The 19108-nt window shown below is 39.5% G+C and overlaps 1 protein-coding gene across 2 annotated transcripts; it reads right to left on the minus strand.

The window, feature by feature from the left end:
• Positions 1-3010: 3010 nt before the first annotated feature.
• On the minus strand, positions 3011-16459 carry entpd2b (ectonucleoside triphosphate diphosphohydrolase 2b). 2 transcript variants are annotated; one of them, XM_083930263.1, is made up of 9 exons: positions 16214-16459; positions 11835-11952; positions 9511-9661; positions 7763-7922; positions 7241-7468; positions 5451-5720; positions 4683-4802; positions 3938-4072; positions 3011-3826 (listed from the first exon to the last, which is right to left on the minus strand). In XM_083930263.1, the coding sequence occupies exons 1-9, from the start codon at positions 16328-16330 to the stop codon at positions 3611-3613; spliced, it is 1515 nt and encodes a 504-aa protein (XP_083786389.1). In that variant the 5' UTR covers positions 16331-16459; the 3' UTR covers positions 3011-3610. The 2 variants fall into 2 exon arrangements, with proteins under 2 accessions (XP_083786389.1, XP_083786390.1); XM_083930264.1 differs by lacking the exon at positions 5451-5720.
• Between the last annotated feature and the right edge of the window lie 2649 nt (positions 16460-19108).

The following is a 19108-nucleotide window of genomic DNA, read 5'->3' on the forward strand; positions in this document are numbered from 1 at the left end:
CAGCCTTGGTCCTTGGTAACTTCCTGTCAGCTGATGTCTTTCACATACACTGCAACAGGAAATAAACTTGGAATGTTTTATGTTCATGTTTACATCTTTGAAAGGGTCAATATAACACTATTTCTGTGTTCGAAATTGTTCCCTATCATACAAGTAGGGCACTATTTAGTGTGTACGCCATTCTGTAGTGGTGCTCTAATTCTCTGTGGTTAATTTCATTCAGTATATAGGGCACTAAATAATACACACTATATAGTGAGTGAGATAATGAGGGAATGATTTCAAACACAGCTTGTATCTACTGTATCTCTATCTATCTATGTTTTATATATACTGTATATATAAAACATAGATAGATAGAGATATACTTGCTTAGAGCATACATATATATATGTTTGTATATATATATATATATACAAACATATATATATGTATGTATATATATATATATACAAACATATATATATGTATGTATATATACGATTTAACCTTATATTTACTTTAACTGTTACTATTCCATTTTCTGTATTTGTATTGTGGATAAACTGGCCCCCTGTTTACCCTGCACTTGTTAATTTAATGATGATTTTGTATGGCATTAACTAATAAATCAAACAAATGACCCAAAGCTCAATTTTTTTTGCATTTCCCTTAATTTGATCCATAATATGGTAATATTCTAATTATTTGGCTGACCCCAATAACTGATTTGTGGAATCACTGAGTAGGCAGGACGATTAAAGAGCAAATCATATTAGAAGGAAAGTCAGTCACAGTACTGCAAAAAAATAAATAAATCGGAAATTATAAAAATAAAAAAACTGCCCGATTTTATTGTGAGGGCAAAGAGACTGTACCGGAAATCATCGGAACTAGCTGCATACCTCGTGAAGCAAAGCATTATGTTAGATGAAGTCCAGAGCAGACCAAGGCAGGACCCACTCACCCACCAATAAGAATGGAAATACAATTGGATTCCATGTACAAAGAAAAACAAAAACAGGACATTTATTTTGTTATCTGGGGTAAAAACATACAACGTGACCACACAGAGAGCAATGCAATGTCATGATAATTCAAAATTCACAATATTAACTAAGCATTTAAGGTATTTAATTCAATTGAACATGTTGGTAAGGTATACAATTAGTTAGAGCTACTGTCACGTTTCCTCACATTGATTGAGTGGGTTGAAATCCACATAGAGTAAACTGCACCAATTCTCACCCATTGTCCAATTGTTTAGCAGGAATGTATTATACCCCTGGAATAATTTGAGAGATGCTATAACATAGGCTATAATTAAAATAAACACAGCTTTGTTAACAGTTGCTTTCCTTGTTTAATCCCGGCCCACCTGAGTACATATTGGAATGTCTTGACGTATGCAACATAAACTTCTTCATGCAAATATTTTTTGGAGGGTATCGTGTTTCAAAGCATTGAGCACAATATAAGCAGTTGTGTGAAATACAATCCAAAAGCAGCGTTTGAAGGGAAACTACACCTATTTCCAATATTCATACATGTTATTCATTTGGTCTAAAACAGCCTAAAAATATCAGTAAACATGAACAACTCTCTCCCAAATCCCCAAACTAGAGTGCTTAAACTCATATTTGTGATTAAGTATAAAGCCGCTTCATAGAGAATGAATTGTGAAAGTTGTCATAGCTGAAACTGATAACACTCGAGAATGTTCTGAGTATATAGAGACATTTTCTCACACAACTGACAACACTACAAGAAGCTCCAGACTTTAATGTTTGGGACTACTTCTCTGGTTTCTGCCTTTAAGAGAGAGTAGCTCATATTCACAAATATTGATGGCACTTTCCTCGGCCATGGAAATAACATATTGGAATTCTTAATTTAGGTGGTGTTTGCACCTTTTAATATGGTGCAAAATATGTCCCTTACATGTCATACAATGCAGTACAACACCACATACATCAGGCTCTGATTAAAAATCAGCCACTCAACTAAAACTAATCACTACTTCAAACCTTAGCTTTATTTGTACTGTCTAAAGCAAATTGGTGAATTCATGACTAAAACACATGTTACTGTTTAGAAACAGACAAATATAAAGATAACGTCTGTGATACAGTTTGTACATTTTCTGGCTGATTAGATGCCAGGTTTGTTCAGTAATTAAATGATGCATCATTCCTTTCTATATTTTCCGACGGGGGATCGTGGTGTAAACTACAACTACTGTCAATTTACTTTAAAAAAAAATCAGAATGTGTGTGTGAGCGATTCAAGGGTATTATGAGTTTGACCATTCAATCTTACAGACTAAAACTCAAAATGAGTTGATAACCGTCTCCGTGTGACACAACATTCATAAGCAAAGTTGAAGACACTGATCTAAACAGGTTTGAGGTTCCCAGAGACTGCAGTTTGTCTCTGACAACAAATGTTTATAGTATGCAAACGCCCGCTGCTCACCACATCTGTATGATCATGCATATTCAAAGTTAATCTGACGATGATGATAAAATTTGAATAAAAACTACAACCTTAAAAACGTCTTTAAATATGGAAAAAAAAACACACTTAAAGAGCGATTGCTTACATTAAAAAAAAGTGGTAATCTCCACAGTGAGCTTCATATTACTGCAACGATGCTTCCAAGTACAGTCACACTTTCTACAAAAACACAATGCTGAATTATTTACATTCCACACAACCAATTGGTGTGACTTTTCAAGAATAAAAATAACATTCAGGCCTCCTCTGCAGAACCACCAGGGGAGTACTATGTTCGTAAACCTACAGGGCAGTCAGAAAGTATTTGGTCAGTGACATTATTTTAATTGCCTTGCCTTTGTACTTCAGCACATCGGATTTAAAAAGTGCAAAGTTAAAGGGGACATGTGTTTACATGCTTTAATAGCTCTGTCTGAATATACCTGTATTCATCCTGAAATGCATTGTTTAAATACCTGTCTCTTTAAGCCCCCCCCCCCCCCCCCCCCCCCTCTTCTGAACAGGCCCAGACTGCTCTGATTGGTCAGCGTTTCTGGGTCGTCTGTATCTGTATATAGTTTAGTTGTGACATCTCAACTGTACAGAAGTCCTGACAGCTCGTTTAAAGATACAGTTTCTTAATACAGACTGTGTGCATTTTTCTGTGGAGTGTATTGATACCATAGCATCTCAACCTGCTTTATAACAAAAACAATTAGGAGACAACATTACTCCAAATAAAGTGATTCTTATATGCAATTGTAGTCAAATCCTTTGCCAAATCAGTAAATAAACAGTGCATTCTTCATGTTTAGGATCATTGTCCTAATATGTATCAAAAGAGAGTCCACTGAGATCCACCAGATGACACGTAACGATTTTTCGGCAGACCTCTGCTGCTCTGCTCTGAAGGGATTTCTGCCACAGAGGGCAGCCAAACACGGTCTGCACACAGCCATTAAACAGAGCTGGTTTAGTTGGCAAAGGAGCCCTTAAAGAAAGCTCAAATTCAGCTCTTTAACCTCTAACCTCATACTTTAATTTCAGATTCAATGTGCTGGAGAACAGAGCCAGCACACACAAAAGCCTATTACTATCTTCCAACTGCACAGTTTGCTGCTACAGCATCTAGATTCTAGATGGTGCTTTCACTGCCTCCTTTCTTCTTTCCATCACAAGCTCGGAGTAAGATGAAGAACAGGACCACCACGAGCAGGAGGACAAAGAGAAAGATAAGCGTTCCCCAGGCCCCCGGTGACAGGGCCTTCCTCAGCCCTACTGTCTCTGCTGGCAGCAAACTGCTCAAACTCAGCATGTAGCCCAGAGCCCAACCCACTGAGGCTTCCCCGGCCTGGAGGATCAGCAACAAATAATGACTGCGTGTTAGTGGAAAATTGGGTCTTTTCACAAATGAGCATTGAGGATATATTTTATTTTGAGATGATGATGATAAAGTTCTCACCTTCTTCTGGAAGGAAATCCGTGGGAATGACGTCTCATCGAAGCCGTATCCTCTCAACATGAGAATCTTAACGAAGACAGAGGAAGCACAGTAATCCTGCAAACGGGTTTTTTGCTGTGGAGCAAGAAGCAGCATCTGGAACAAAAGGTAAGACCGTCTTACAATGTTGAAGAATGCAATACAAATAACAATAAAATGACTCTTATGCGCCCAAATGTATATGGGGTGCTAAGTGTTCCACTAGAATAATTGGTCAATATATTTAAAGTGTCACTGTCAGGCTGTACATTTAAGTGAATTGCTAATGATAGCATGCTATTACTGTGCATACAAACAGCGTAACAACATCCACAGATAGAAGATGTGCAGTACTGTGTGAAAGACCGATTTAATGAGACACAAATGAGATACAAGTGCTAATAAACAGTATATTCCCACAGCCTTCACTACTTTTGATGCTTAGAGCAGCCATCTTGGATTGTGATGCCAGGGTTGATGAGGTTCCTCCAATTTTGAAGTCGGAAATCCGACCATGACCACGCTCACAAGCTGATGTTTAGCAGGTGTTATGTTCTCCATGTTCACCACCTTAATTCAGCATGTTAGCAATTTAAGCACTAAACACAAAGTAAACCTGAGACTGATGGGAATGTCAGATTTGCAGGTATTTGGTTATAAATCACATAAACGCCACACATGCACAGACACAAATGAGGAATTTAACATAAATAGAAAAGTGATTTACTTGATTGAAAGTCATCCTGCACACAGTTTTGGCTGCCTCCTCCAGATGTAAAGGAGTGCTCACAGTGATACTGGTGGTACGCTGCAGGAAGGAGTGAAGGTAGAAGAATGCGGAGAACGCCTGATAACAAAAAGAGGACAAAATAGAAAACTCAGACTGGGGCAATTAATATTACATGGAAAATAATTTAGCGATGGGAGTATAGTGAACAGAATGAAATGTAAATATAGTAATTGTGATATCATAAATGTGACAAGCTGATGTAGTTATAAAGTCCTTAAGCGTATATTCAATAGTTTCATGTTAAACAACAATCATTTCTACTTGTAATGGAATATTTTTCTATTGTGGTGTTTTACTGAAGGAAATATTTCACATCCTGGAGCAGTGTGTAGGACTTTGGAGAATCTATTAGTACAAACAAACTGAACACTGGCTCTAGAGAGTGCCTTTTGCATTTTTATGTTACCTGAAGGCCACCATAGTACCACTACATGCTTGGAAAAAGAGGGGTGAGGGGAGGGGTGCGTTAGTCAGTTGTTGGTTGCAACATAACACCTCGCCACTAGATGCCACTCAGTCCTAAACACAGCTCCTTTCAGTCCATTCTGCCCATAGGTTTCCGTTTGAAGGAAGAGATAACTGCTGATCCAAATGTAAGGGTCTTTTATATTTTTGTAGTACAGTATGACTGTCTATGGTTCAGAAAACAATTTAAGCATTTGTACGGGCTGACCTTTAGTCTATAATGCTACCAGCCTTTCTTACCATGAAGCTACCGGTGACATTTGGCTGGAAGACTTTATCGAAGGAGCACTGGGAGAAGGGGCAGCTGTCGAAGGAGAAGATCTCGGACACGTTGCTCAGACAGTGTTCATAATGTCCGCTGCCCTGTACTGTCAGAGAGGCCTGGGGGTTGTAGGAGCTGGGTTTGTACTTCGCTGTACACGGAGAGTTGAATATACTGTTCAGATTTAAAGTTCTATTGTGGCCTGCAGGATAGCAGGGGTGAGTGACTGACCCAGAGTGACCCTGAGACTGAGAGAGAGAGAGAGAGAGAGAGAGAGAGAGAGAGAGAGAGAGAGAGAAAGAGGGCAATAGAGAGTGAACCCATTATAAATACTAGTAGAGTTACATTTTTAAAAATGTATAAAATCATCTAACATCATGACAAATAATGCCATGGCTGATTTTATTGGTAGATTTTAGTTTATCACACATATCAGTATGATCTACAGTATGTGTTGATCTATGCCTCTGCAGTAAACATACTTCTATCCACCAGAGGGCACTGGCAATTTTCAATTCAATTCAACTCTTTAGTGTTAACAGTAGTGTATCCAGACTATTTTGCTGGGATGGCCTGAACGGAGCAAGGACTTATGCAGGGGTGGCATGAAACATAATATTATCCTGTTAATGTACCAACGGGCAGCCAGCGGCCCCGCCGAGTATGCGTCTTTCAGAGGCTGTAGTGGGCTCAGTTTTGCAGCCAGAGTGAAGATGTTTGTTGAATGCCCTATGTCTCTAGTTTGTGGTTGTAAAGTTTCATGAGGCTGTGATTATCATCAAGGTCACAACAGGTCATCTTATACAGCGAGGTATTCAAATTCAAAATGGTCTCACTACATTGAAATGGTTACTATGGAGACTAACATCATCATACATGAATAAAACTGGGCTCATCGCATCCACAAGAGTCTCATCTTTCTAGTCAGACCCAATTTATTCATCTCCAAGACTGTTTATGGACCCCAGTATGCAGAAAGATTCAAATACTCCATTTTAGAATAGGGTGAAATAAGACATTTGTTTTTTTTTATTCTGCCTGAGAAAAACTGGTGGTTTTGCCCACCGGTTTTTAAAGTGGGCATGTCTGTAAAGAGGAGACTCATGGGTACCCATAGGATACCCATTTCCATTCAGGTCAGAGATTAAGAAAGCCTTTTGTAAATGGCCATGTCAGTTTTTTTCCCACGCCACACATTTGCCTAACTCTGGAGCATTATTTAGCTCCCTTCCAGATAAGCTGGCATGACATGACGATTGATACCAAGGGATTATTTAGATGGTCCTTCTTATACAAATATCTTCACTCTAACTATAAACTAGGCCCTGCGTCAGTCTTTTAAAGGTGGTCCCATGGGTGGTGACACCTGGCATGGCCAATCAGATATTAGGGGCTAATGCCAACCCAGCCTGATTTATGTTGTTCTATTAGAGCATAGTGTCTGTTTCAGTGAATATGATCAAAAAAATGTTGCCGACTGCAACTTTAATATCTGAATCCTGACCAGAGAAAACAGATGTTGTCACTACCTACTGAACGCAGCTTGATTTAACTGCCGGACTCTTCTACATAGGCCTATCCCTTAGGTAAACATTGGCACAATATCTTCACAACACGCACTGTTGACCCTGTTCAGGTTTTCGGTATCCACCAACTCCAATGTGTTGTAATATAAATACTATAAAAAGGTCTCTAACTGCTACATCTAAATAGTAAATAATAGGTAGTTTCATTTCATTGTAAGTAAGTGTGTATCATGTTCCAGTACCTTCACTATATGAGCCAACAGTCTCTTGAGGACCTGGTCCTGCCCGTAGCACAGAAAGCTGTGTGTGTACAGAGAGTATTCATGGCCATAAAGATGCAGCTTCATCATGTCATGCTTGTCCTCTACTTCTTCCTCAGTTGCAAATGTTATCTGGGTGGAAGCCCCTCCGAAATCAAGCGCTCCCACCGTGGGCCTGCCAGGGCTGAACCAGCGCCCCACAAAACCATACTGCAGAGAAATAATAAGGGAAACAGTAGCAGAAAATAATGGGCTTTTCCTTGGTCATTATCTTAAGAACGTCTGTCCATTTCATACAAGACATCAGAGGGTAGAGATATAAAGTATATCATCATTATTGTTGCAGAGACCACTAGGTGTCAACAGTCCCATTAGTTTTGAAATTAAATGCAAAAAAAAAACTACATGCATGTTTTAAATGATCATTTGACTTTTGTATAATTGATTTAGATAAAATACTGGCAGATCTATTTTTAAATACATACTCCATACAAGTTACGGTACCTTTATGAAGTTCTCTAAGAGATAGTTGACAGTGACCCAGCCGTACGCCCCCTCCTGCTGACCACTCAGTATAGCTGCCCCCTGGTAGTTGAAAGGGTAGGACTGGATTTTATGGCCCACTTCCTGCAGAATCTGATCTGACAGCTCAGGGCTGGAGATGCTTTTTGAGAGAGACAAGGTTGTAGTACATTGTTACAAGTTAAAGCGGCAGTAGGTGACTTTTATGGACATTCATTCAGAGGTTGTTTGGATACGTTTGATGGTCAAACAAACCTTGCTTATTCAATTCATTCACTGTTTTACTGCCCCAAGCTTCAGGTTTCACTCACTGACCTCTAGAACTATAAATTCAACTGACCAACAGGGTTTTACTCCTTTGAAAGTTTCACGGTGAAGCCACAGTGTGATCAGTTACACATGTTTGTCAGCAGGACCAGATGCACCCGCCTGATAACAATTTCAACCAGCCTGCCAGACTCCACAAAAGCCTCAAAGTGAATTCACAGACTGACACATTCTACACTATGTACATGGTTTGTTACTGTTGCATTGTTTAATCAAAGTCATTCTTTACGTTTATCAAATTAAAAACTTTACAACTCTGTAGCCAATTTTCATGCTAACATCCTATCAACCTATCAATCAGATTCATCAACAAAGCTGCAACCAGCACTGAGGGAAGTGGTGGAGAAAGTGTTATCAACAGGTAAATGAGTTTATTTATGTAGCTACACTGAACAAAATAAATATGAGTGTATTTAAATGTGGCATAATGCAATCTGTTTTATAAACAATAAAACGATAATTGTGTATGTTTATATGAATATATCACCTTTAAAAGTGAACCTGCATTTGTTCAGAAGACATGACACAACACCCCTACTTTGTGCCCTCAAAGCTTCATGCAGTCACACTGTCTTACTTAATAATTTAAACAGGAAGATGTAGGCCTAGAACGTTCATTTTTCATGTTTAAATATCACTAATGCAAAAAATGTTTGCTATTGTAATATGGTATATTGGGATGCATATTTTGCTGTTTGCTATGCCTATTTCTTTATATGCTAAAAAGTGATCTCACAAAATAGTTGCCAAAGGCAACTTGGCAACTGTTACTGTTGAGCCGTGTAACCATGCCAAGAGAGCACACCTTACACATTAATTGTTGGTTCGGTTTTGATTACAGCATACTCCCTTTGGTCCCAAGGCTAGAGGTCTGTGCATTGCATGAATTATAAAAGCCCTATAAAGACCATGACTAAATTTGCTTACTAACATCAAAACAACATTGCAAAAGGGATTTCTGCCCAAACATGACACAGACAACGTGTTCATGCATATATTTTCAGTAAGTTAGATTATTGTAATGGCACCTTTACAGGTCTCAGTAAAAATCAATCAGACAACTGCAGCTTATCAAGAAGGCCAACATTACACTGTCCTTAAATCTCTGCACTGGCTCCATGTGTGTAAAAGAATAGATTTTCACTGAATAGTCTGGGTCCAAAACACAGTAACATGATCATCACTTACTGTGAGCAATTTATTTTAGATGATCGCACACACACACACGCACACACACACACACACACACACACACACACACACACACACACACACACACACACACACACACACACACACACATACACACGCGCGAGCGCGCACCCGCACACACACACACACACACACACACACACACACACACACACGCCCGCACACACACACGCAAGCACACAGAGACTCACTGCAGAAGTCTCATGCCAGCTGTTGCTCCCAGGTACACAGGTGTGAGCTGGTGTCTTTCTTTGGGGATGTCCTTCACTGCCTGATCCAGACATGCCTCTAAGCTCTGCCCTGCTGCTCCCTGTTGGCCCGCATAGCTGGAGATTCCTCCGCCTGAGTGAGCAATAAAAAATCATGATCATGATCAACATGTAGAATCTTGTCCTTGTGTTGTGTAGGCTGTTCTTCATGATGCAAACCAATCACACCCACAAAACTAGATATTTCCCAGGTACCATGGGAAAAACATGCATGACGATTCACTCATAACTGAGGGTGACCTTTGAAAAATCAACTTGTAGAAAAACATATTAATTATTCCACTGTTACCAGAAGTGACTGTGAGGACAACAAATGTTACAGATAATTTAAGGAATCTTGCAGCAATTGAATAGTCTGATTTTCAATATTATTGTCAGACACCCATTTAAGGATCAAAGTTCATTTCTGACTGTTGTGATTTTACAATTATGTGACATGGCAGTGTAAACACCATGTGCATGACTGATTGGGGAAAAAAGCATTTGTTTATCTAAGCCAAGGAACATGTATACCCTTTGGCAGGAGAGGAGTGGCAAAGCACTGAGGTTAACTCTGACTCATTCCTGATTCCCGGTTGCCTGAGACAAAGATTTGCTTCACTTGTGCTGTGATAATGTCATCCATTCACAGGAAATGGAGAGCCCACCTGCTGGTAGATATAACAATATAAGTAACTTTCTAAAGTATTATTTATCAGTGGTAAAGTGGCCAAAGCATACAGCTTGGTATCACACAAGGTCATTATTCTGCTCATTTTCAGGTTCACACTTGTAATTTGGGTTTCTACTAGAACATGTTTACATACTTAAATGTTCAAAAAACCCATCATTTTTCCCATTCTGTCTGTCTGAATATACCTGTATTCACCCTCTGTCTGAAACGCTCTGCTTTAGCGCCTTTGTGCGTTGTTGAGAATAAAATCCATAATAACTGTAATGGCACTGTAGCTGCACTTTCTACCTATATATAGTACAATAGTACAGAAGTCCTGAGGACTCGTTTAAAGACAGTTTATGATTACAGACTGTGTGCATCTCTCTGTGGATTGAACATTTTGATATTTCCAAAGTATTTATTAGCACCTCGCCTCGCTTTATAGTCAACCAAAGACGTGGGAATCTAAATTTTTCCAATACGGGACCAATACAACTGAAGATACCTGTCCAATTCTTAACTCTGTTGCTTGCTCTTTTACAGTCACCTGATGCACAGCAGTTATGCAGCTAATGAGGGGTGTATTGCAGCAATGTTTACAATTAGCAAGCATTCATTGGACATGTCAAATAGTTGTATGACTGCACAGTTGGTCATATAACGGTTAAACTGACTAATTACAACTTGGATGTTTGATCTTGGACATAGAGGTATTTACAAGTTAGAAACCTTAAATACTTGCATATGACATGAGTGTGGCATTACAGGAACAAAGGATCCCAACAGCTAGCCAGAGAAACCACGTGTCCATGTGCGTGCTCAGTATATTTCAAACACTCACATTTTCACCATAATTTACCAAAATATGACTTGATAAACAACTTTCATTTCACGCTAGTGCAGAACCAGGAAAATACAGAAACTTCTGTGTAAAACTTTATGAACCAATCCTGCAGCATACATCGTTTTCTTCTTTGTTGTTCCTATGTATACTCTGAAAATGGAAAAGATATCCAGTTTACATTTGTAGCTATGTTGTTGGCTGTTCAGAAAAAAGCATAAGCATGAGCAGCGCAGAAACGGATAGAAACAGACACTCCAAGCGATTCAATCACAATAGACCACAAGGTAGGTAGCCTATTTTGGTATGAAATTAAAATATTTAAATTTAACAAAGTGTCCGGTATCATAAATACATGTCTGGCATTTGTAACAAACCAAACCACTTGAAAGAGGGTTGAAAAATCAACAAGAAATTCAGATTTTAATAGTGGATAGACCTCCTGCCACGATAGACTCATGCATTAGAAGACATGGCTCCCCTGTCCCAAGGTGGGACACGTTGACGTATGGCTCCAATGAACAGCGGAGGCCAATGCAGTATCTATGTATTTCTATGTATGGTTGTAACTGTTGTGAATCTGAACTGACTACAGGTGCTGTCCTCTGAGAAAAGAGAGTTGTTAACTCGTCAGAGACACCTCTCAAGCGTGAGTATTGTTTCAGAGTATCGGAGTATTGGTACCACAGTGTTTGACATGCAAAACATTTGTTGTTTTTGGTTTTCGTTGGAAAAAGTGCTGATACTTACCCTTAACGTGACATTCAGTGTGCTGGGTTACCACGCCTGTGCCATTTTGCTTATCTGCTGGCCACTTGTATATATACAAAGCTGTGTGTGAAGATCCAGCATCCAAGACGATCCCATACTAAGGCGAGCAACAGGAAGAGAAAAAGAAAACAAAAACATCAAGGGTAGTTGTGCTGACAGCCTTGAAAAGGGGGAGTCTGACCTGAAGTCTGGCATCTGTTTGGCATTTAGCAACAGACTAGGTTAACTAGCAAGGTCTGTTATTTTACACACACTACACATCTGTGATCTGTGAGATTACCGCTTGAAATGGGATCTCAAGCTTTACATCTTTGTGATGAGAATCAAATTCCTTTTCTCCACCAAAAAATTACACCTATATGCAGGTTTTTAGATGCAGGAGAACCCACTAAAAATAGGTGATAGACTCTTTTACCATTACCAGAAGAAGAGTATACCTTTCCTTTCTTGTTTTCTGGTGTGTTTATGAAAGGGGGAACATTTTTACTACAGCAGTCCTGGGAATGAATGCCAGTTGTAACCTTTCCAACTAGAGATGTTTTTTTGTGCAGTGGGAAAGGGGCTTTCATGACAATGCTGATTAAGGTTTTTGCACTCTGATGTATGACTTTGGTATTGTATATACAGTATTTATACATAAATGCAAAGAAAAAACAGAGTAGTTGCCTTTAAAGTCTTACTCCACTTCTTGCATTTTGTGGGATGAAGTATTGTTTTTCAATTGTGTGAGATTAGCCGACATAAAACATACTCAAACTAACAAAATGTGCATGTTGTAAGTAGTTTGGGAATCGTCTCCATGCATTGAGGGCAAACATCAGTTCATCTTAAAATTCCTTAGGGTCTGGAACTGGTTAACTCTTTCAAACATATGCATTGAGGCCCATGTGAAGGCAATGGAATCCCGGATTTTCGTGTCTGCTACTGATCTGCCCCAATCATCCTGGGAAGGTCCTTTCTACTGTTCAGTTTCACACTGAGGCACTTAAAAAGAGTCCCACTCAAAAAGAAAGAGAGACATTGCCCTTGCGAAATAGATAGCTGAGGGCCTGACATCCAGCCGTGCACCCAACATCATGACAGATGTAAGATTTTATCCCAGCGCTATAGACCCAGTGAGCCAGACCGGTAGAGTGCCTGTTGTTTTCTATGGCTGACCCCTCGTCATCGATTAGTCGACTAATCTGACATTTTGGTCATAATCGACTGAGATTTATTTCGTCGATGGGTCATGCTTTATGCTTTTTTCATGTTGAATGAGTAATTTCCAAAAACCTTAAGAGCATATCTCTGGTAAACACACTACATTAAATGGTGCTTTTGAGTGATTCTTTGTGGAGAAACTCAGTTTTACAGTTTTTTCTGTTGATTAAATCAAGTTATTGTTTAAATAAAACTGCATCAATGTTAGTTATTCAATCAAGGACAGTGTTTTCGGAGACAGTTTGTACTTTCCAAAACATACTCCCTTTAACTTCATGATCTACTTACTCTGATGAAAAACCTGCTGCCATGACAGTGCTTCCACTTTCACTACCATGTTGAATAAAAAAAACAACTTTAATCTCTGTTAAAATGAAAGGAAACACAAATCCAGCCATGCAAGAAGGTATTTGACTGATGATCCAAAGGAAAGGGACACACACACACACAAACACACACACACACACACACACACAGGTACACTTACAGATGAACATCTTTGTACACAGGAATTTGCAAACACACAATTTCCCAAATGAGTAAAACAGGTGAACAGCAACATCCTGTGGAAGCCTTCCTCGTTATTTCTCATAATATTTTGTCATTACTGCTGTGCAGTCAGTTGTAAGGACTCGCTCTAACACTTGCCAAAAACACAGAGCATCTCTAATGATCTGTTTTGTCCTTTTTCATTTGATAATCTATGGGAATTTTTGCTCTTCTCTCCCTGCGAAACATAAGAAAACCCCTTTTGTTTGCAGTAGTTTTGTGACTGGGTGACCACATTGATTCTGGGTAAAAGAGGCCGCTACATTATACTAGAAAAAAGGAACCATGGGATATTAAGCCAGCAACACAAAAACGAGGAAGCAGAGGGAGAGGAAGCTGGAGCTGACCTGTGCAGCAATCCCACATTCAAGTTTGATTTCCAATCCAAATGTTAGGCTCTTAAATCAGCAGTTCGCTGCACAGGTGAAGTCCACACAGTAAGGCTACTATATAGTTTATCAGTGTTGTCACCTCCAATGACAGTGTCACGAGAGACAAACATCACACTGTCCTCTGCTGATCTTCAGAAAGAGAGGGATGAGTGTCATTTAACTGTGACCAAGAACCAAACCCAGATAATAAACTACAAAGAACAGAAGAAGATGGATGACAGATAACTTTATGGGCGGTTTCAAAATTAAGATGCAAAGTCCAATTACATTTCATTTCATAGGGTTTCTATGGAGGTGCCTATGTATTTTTATTTTTTGGCATTCAGTAAAACTGATTTACAGGTTCAAAAAAATGTCTGTCGAGGTTAATACTGGACTAAAAAGTGGTTTATATTATAACTGAAATCACTATATCTTAATATAAACACTGCCATATTTACACGTTGGTATATATATATTCAATGAAATAATGATGATACAATAATCATATGCATCCTGGAGATAAAGGGTACGTTCACATAATCGAAAACAACCTTTTTTTCTCGGTTGTTCTAAAAAAGTTTTCTGTCCACACGGCCTCGACTCAAGAAATATCTGCGTCCCAATGAAACCAGTGAAACCGACTCAAAACGCAATACACATGCATAGAAACACAGTACACCAACAACGGAGAAGAAGAGAAGGGGATAAGCTGTGTAGAACACAAACACCGGAGAGTTTCTTATCAAAAATTGAGACTTCCCAAAACCTCATCCCTCCTAGAGAGAAATCTGTCCACTGTTACTGGTGTTATTGGAGACTCTTGTGGTCTTTTGGAGACTATGATGCATGAATCACTCTGTAGTTGGTGTCCTCAGTGAGCAGAGGGTGCTGCTGTGAGCCCCTTCCCCATCCCAAAGCACTCACAGACGGGCACTTTCTCCCTAGATTTAGCGACTTTATTTATAAAAAGCGACTAGCAACCAATTTAGCGACTTATTCAGACCATCAGGGAAAAGAGAGAAATATATGGTCGACCTTATATCCATCCTAATGCTGACCTACCTATGAAACGTAATGCACTTATTCATAATCATAATTTAAATAATGTAATCGTGAGCCAGGATGTGCAGGGCTGCCTTTGTGGAGAAGTCTGGTGATGTAGTATAAAGAGCAACAGAGTCTGTGTGATGAGGTCAGGATGTGTGGACGGGTCAAACAAACACAGGACTTTCACTCAAGGACAACACTGTCTGTGTCCCGTGTGAAACCTACAGTAACATAGACTTATTTTAACTTTGTTACATTAACTTACATACTTAACTTCTAAAATGATGTAACAGGCATACTTGGTTTTGTCGTTCAAACAAGTTCTGCACTGCAGGGGATTGCACAGAGGCACTGGTCGCTCGTGTTGCGTGATGAAAGATTTAGCAATCCTAGCTCTTGGTTTAATCATTTGTGGCAGCATACGCCTTTGCTGCGATGCATTCAGTCAGCCAGAAGTTGGAGGAAGACAACAAAGAAGACATTAATGAGGTGCTCCAGAACCCTGACTGTGGACTTGGATGGATGGCATCTGCAGTATAATCCAATTTTCTTTTTTTTTTACAGAGAAAGAGTCCATTACCCTGTAAAATATGTTTAAGCGATCTCACAGACAACATAATGTGTTTAAGAATCAAACCTGGAATATATCCACACACTTTTTAGTCTAAGATCTGAAGAAAACTGTATTATATCCAAGCGATCCATAGTGTGAAGTGAACATATGAAGGTATGAAGGTGACAACTTAAATCAAACCATAAATTATTAAATCACATAACGCACAATTCCTTCTTTAAAAAAATAAATCAAAAAATGACATCTTGGGCTCCATATTAATTCACACATACTGTAGAACCGATTAAAGGAAATCTTTTCAATTCGTATTTGATTTAATACTGTTACAGTTGAACTTCCATACTCTTCAACAACTGAGCCGAGAACAGATATAACTCATAATTCTGAAGATAAGAAAGGATGTGATCGCGAATTTAACGGGGGAGAAAACTGCAGAACAACATCCAAGTATTTCACTAATGTCACAGAACCATCTAATGCCACAGCTTCTTGTTGTGACACCTTTTGCTCCCTGTCCGCACCCTGTTTGGCACAGCTTTGGTTACTCTACCCCAACAGCTTAACGCGCTGACAAACACCGATCCAAAAATACCCAACGGAACCGACCTTACCATGAACCCCGGAGCCTCCTGGACGTCTTCGGTGGGGATAGTCAGGAGCAGGATCGCAACAAGTCCAAACACCAGCAGTGCGATGGGGACGGCGGGGTGAGCGGTGCGCTGAGCCATGAAGCGAAGAGTGTCAAGTGCGGCTCTTTTGTGCGCCGGCTGGAAATGTGAGCGTTAATATGGTGAGAGAAGCGGCTGATGGCTCCTCTGGCCGGGCGTTATCACAGCACGTATGTGGCTCACGCTGCATCAGATGCCTGCCTGTCTCCTGTTTTACATTTCACTTGAGATAGAGAACTCGAATTTACGCCCCCTGCGCTGCCAAGTCCTCCTCCATGCGCCTGAAACCGTCTCCTCGGCGAGTGAATGGATACGGCTCCAAGGCTACTGGTGCCAGGGAGGGAAAAATGTTTTGATTATGGTCAGAGCTGGTGGGGGAACAGCTGCTCATTCACATTCACCGGTCATTTAGTTTGGAACTACATTGGCCTTCACTTCCTTGTTTATTCCAGAGAGAGAAAGTCCCATCATGGTTCATAATTATTAAATCAGTGATGGGGAAAAGGGCTGGCTCAGACTGGCAGAGGTCCAGGGTGTAGGCTGTAGGACTGAGGAGCCGCAGAGCTGGTTGTTGTGTTAGTCCAGTATTTGCATGTGAATGGGTGCAGCTTCGAACCCGACTTGCAAATGGAATCCTCATTTGAATGTCTAAGTAAAGCATGGGGATTACGTTTTCCCTGGAGGCCTATACCTTATCGGTACATGTGCTTTGTTTAAAAGTCTACATTTAGCAGAATATGAGCTTTTGAATATTGCACTTCACTGACACATCTGTGTGTGTTTGCTAGAGATATAGCTAAAACAAATGTGCTAAATGTAATTAGCAATATTACATCTGAGTTTATGTATCTTCCTGAAGATGAGATGGAGGCCTCAAGTTGTTCAAAGTTCAAATTGTCAAACAATGTCCATAACAATTTCCCGCACAAAAAGACATATTCATGTCAAAGATGTTCAATTCATAATCGAGCTAATTATAATATTTGATAAGCTGGAACTATAATGATTGTCATTTTTGTTCCAAAATGACTCGCTAATGTTCGTTTATTATACACAATCCAAAGTCCTCTGCAAAGATGGGAAAATCTGACCATCTCAGCATCTCCACCAACCAGAGCTTGATGGGAGAGTGGCTAGAAGCAGCTGTTGTTTGGTTATATTATTTAGTCATAGTCATTATTATGACACTTGCCTTTGTTACGTTACCTCCAGTACCCAATTGTGAGTCACCTTAGAGCGTAAGTGTGCATATTCTGCACTGTTTGGATCATCAGCTTTGTAAATATTATACAATATATAACAGAACTGAAGTCAATTTCAAATACATAAGTTAACTGTCCAAGCCAATCGATTCAGTGCCCTCTAAAACATTGAAATCAAATCAAAATTCATCAAATTGGGCCGGCTGGTCGTTGGAATGTGGTCACTTCTGGTTATACTGAACATGTCAGAAAAGGATTCATCATTCTGAATAAACCCCAAAACCAATGCAATATTGTCCAAACCAGCCAAGCAGTTTATTAAATATAGTCCATGCAGGTGATTATGCTAATGAATGCTAATATGCTAAGTTAGCAAACTGGCCAACATATGTAAGTTAGAATCCAATAGTTTATAAATGGTGGGGAGCCGTGCCATAGAAGAAGAAGATTAGATTAGAAGTAGACTAAATAAGGAAAATCACACTGTCTCTCACTTGTGGAGGGTTCATTCTAGTATTTACAATGGTTGTTATCCCCAGGACCAATCAGCACTCAGTCACAGTATCTGTCTGACAGAATGTAACAGACTGTGACAGACTGTGGGCTGTGATCAGGGCAGAAGGTCAATGGACCAGAACAAATGTCTCACCTAACCATATGCAATGCACCTCTGCTTCTACATGGCATGTCATTAATTAACAATGACAGCCATGATCTAATTAATGGTGGCACTCATAATTTAATTAAAGGTTACACTGATGTGACAGTAACTGTGTTATTATTCCACTGGGTATGCAGGGTAACATCGGTATATCAGCTTTACATATGGGCTGTTAAGGAATTACAGATTTTATTTCTTCCTTCAGTTTGTTTTTACATAAAATGGTACAGAGGCACTGTGAGTCTGTGCTGTGCTGTGAGTCTGTGCTTTGAGCTAATTAAATGCTAATGCCAGGATGCTAACATTCCCACAGTAACTATTTAAATATGCAGATGTTTAGAAGGAAATTGTCATCATGTTCAGCATCCTAGTTAACTTGTTAGCATGCTAACCTTTGCAAAGGAGTAAACACAAAGCTCAGCTAAGGCTTAATGGGAATCTTAGGAAATGGTGAAGTGGATGTATCTGCACATAATTACATTTTTGCCATAATAAAATCTGATTCCTCAACGGTATGTTTACCCTTTTCATTCTATGATGCATTTAATTTATTTCTACTAGTATTTAAAGTGTTTTTGTGCAACAAGGGTACCTGCCACTCCAAAACAACCCCACAGATACACACTCCTGACATATTATAAACTGAAAAATGTAATTATGGCAAACATATTCATAAATATAAAGCCTTCATACACATTTACCAGACACAGAGCACCATTATCATCCCTTTAGAGTCGTACTTCTGTCCTCTTAATGAATGTAAGTCTATTATAGAATAGAAATACTTTTTCGTTCCCAAGCTGGGAAATTGCAGAACTTATTCACTCTCATTTGAGCTCAGTTTGGTGTCCATCAACCCCTGAGGGAAATGTTTGGCTTTCAGCTCATCTGTTCACCAGCAATTCACTTTGGCTCTCTGCTGCTTCCTGCTGGGCAGGTCACAAACACTTGGCTTGTCTGACATATTGCTGCTTA

Source organism: Echiichthys vipera, assembly GCF_963691815.1.
Source record: "Echiichthys vipera genome assembly, chromosome: 16".
Lineage (NCBI taxonomy): Eukaryota > Metazoa > Chordata > Actinopteri > Perciformes > Trachinidae > Echiichthys > Echiichthys vipera.

What these genes read in the sequence shown, in the direction of transcription:
- entpd2b (XM_083930263.1), bottom strand. Translation starts at nt 16,330, where the DNA reads ATGGCTCAGCGCACCGCTCACCCCGCCGTCCCCATCGCACTGCTGGTG. An exon ending in AGGAGGCTCCGGGGTTCATG is followed by an intron (nt 11,953 to 16,213) that starts GTAAGGTCGGTT and finishes TGCTCGCCTTAG; the next exon opens with TATGGGATCGTCTTGGATGC. An exon ending in GGATTTCCTTCCAGAAGAAG is followed by an intron (nt 3,827 to 3,937) that starts GTGAGAACTTTA and finishes CTGATCCTCCAG; the next exon opens with GCCGGGGAAGCCTCAGTGGG.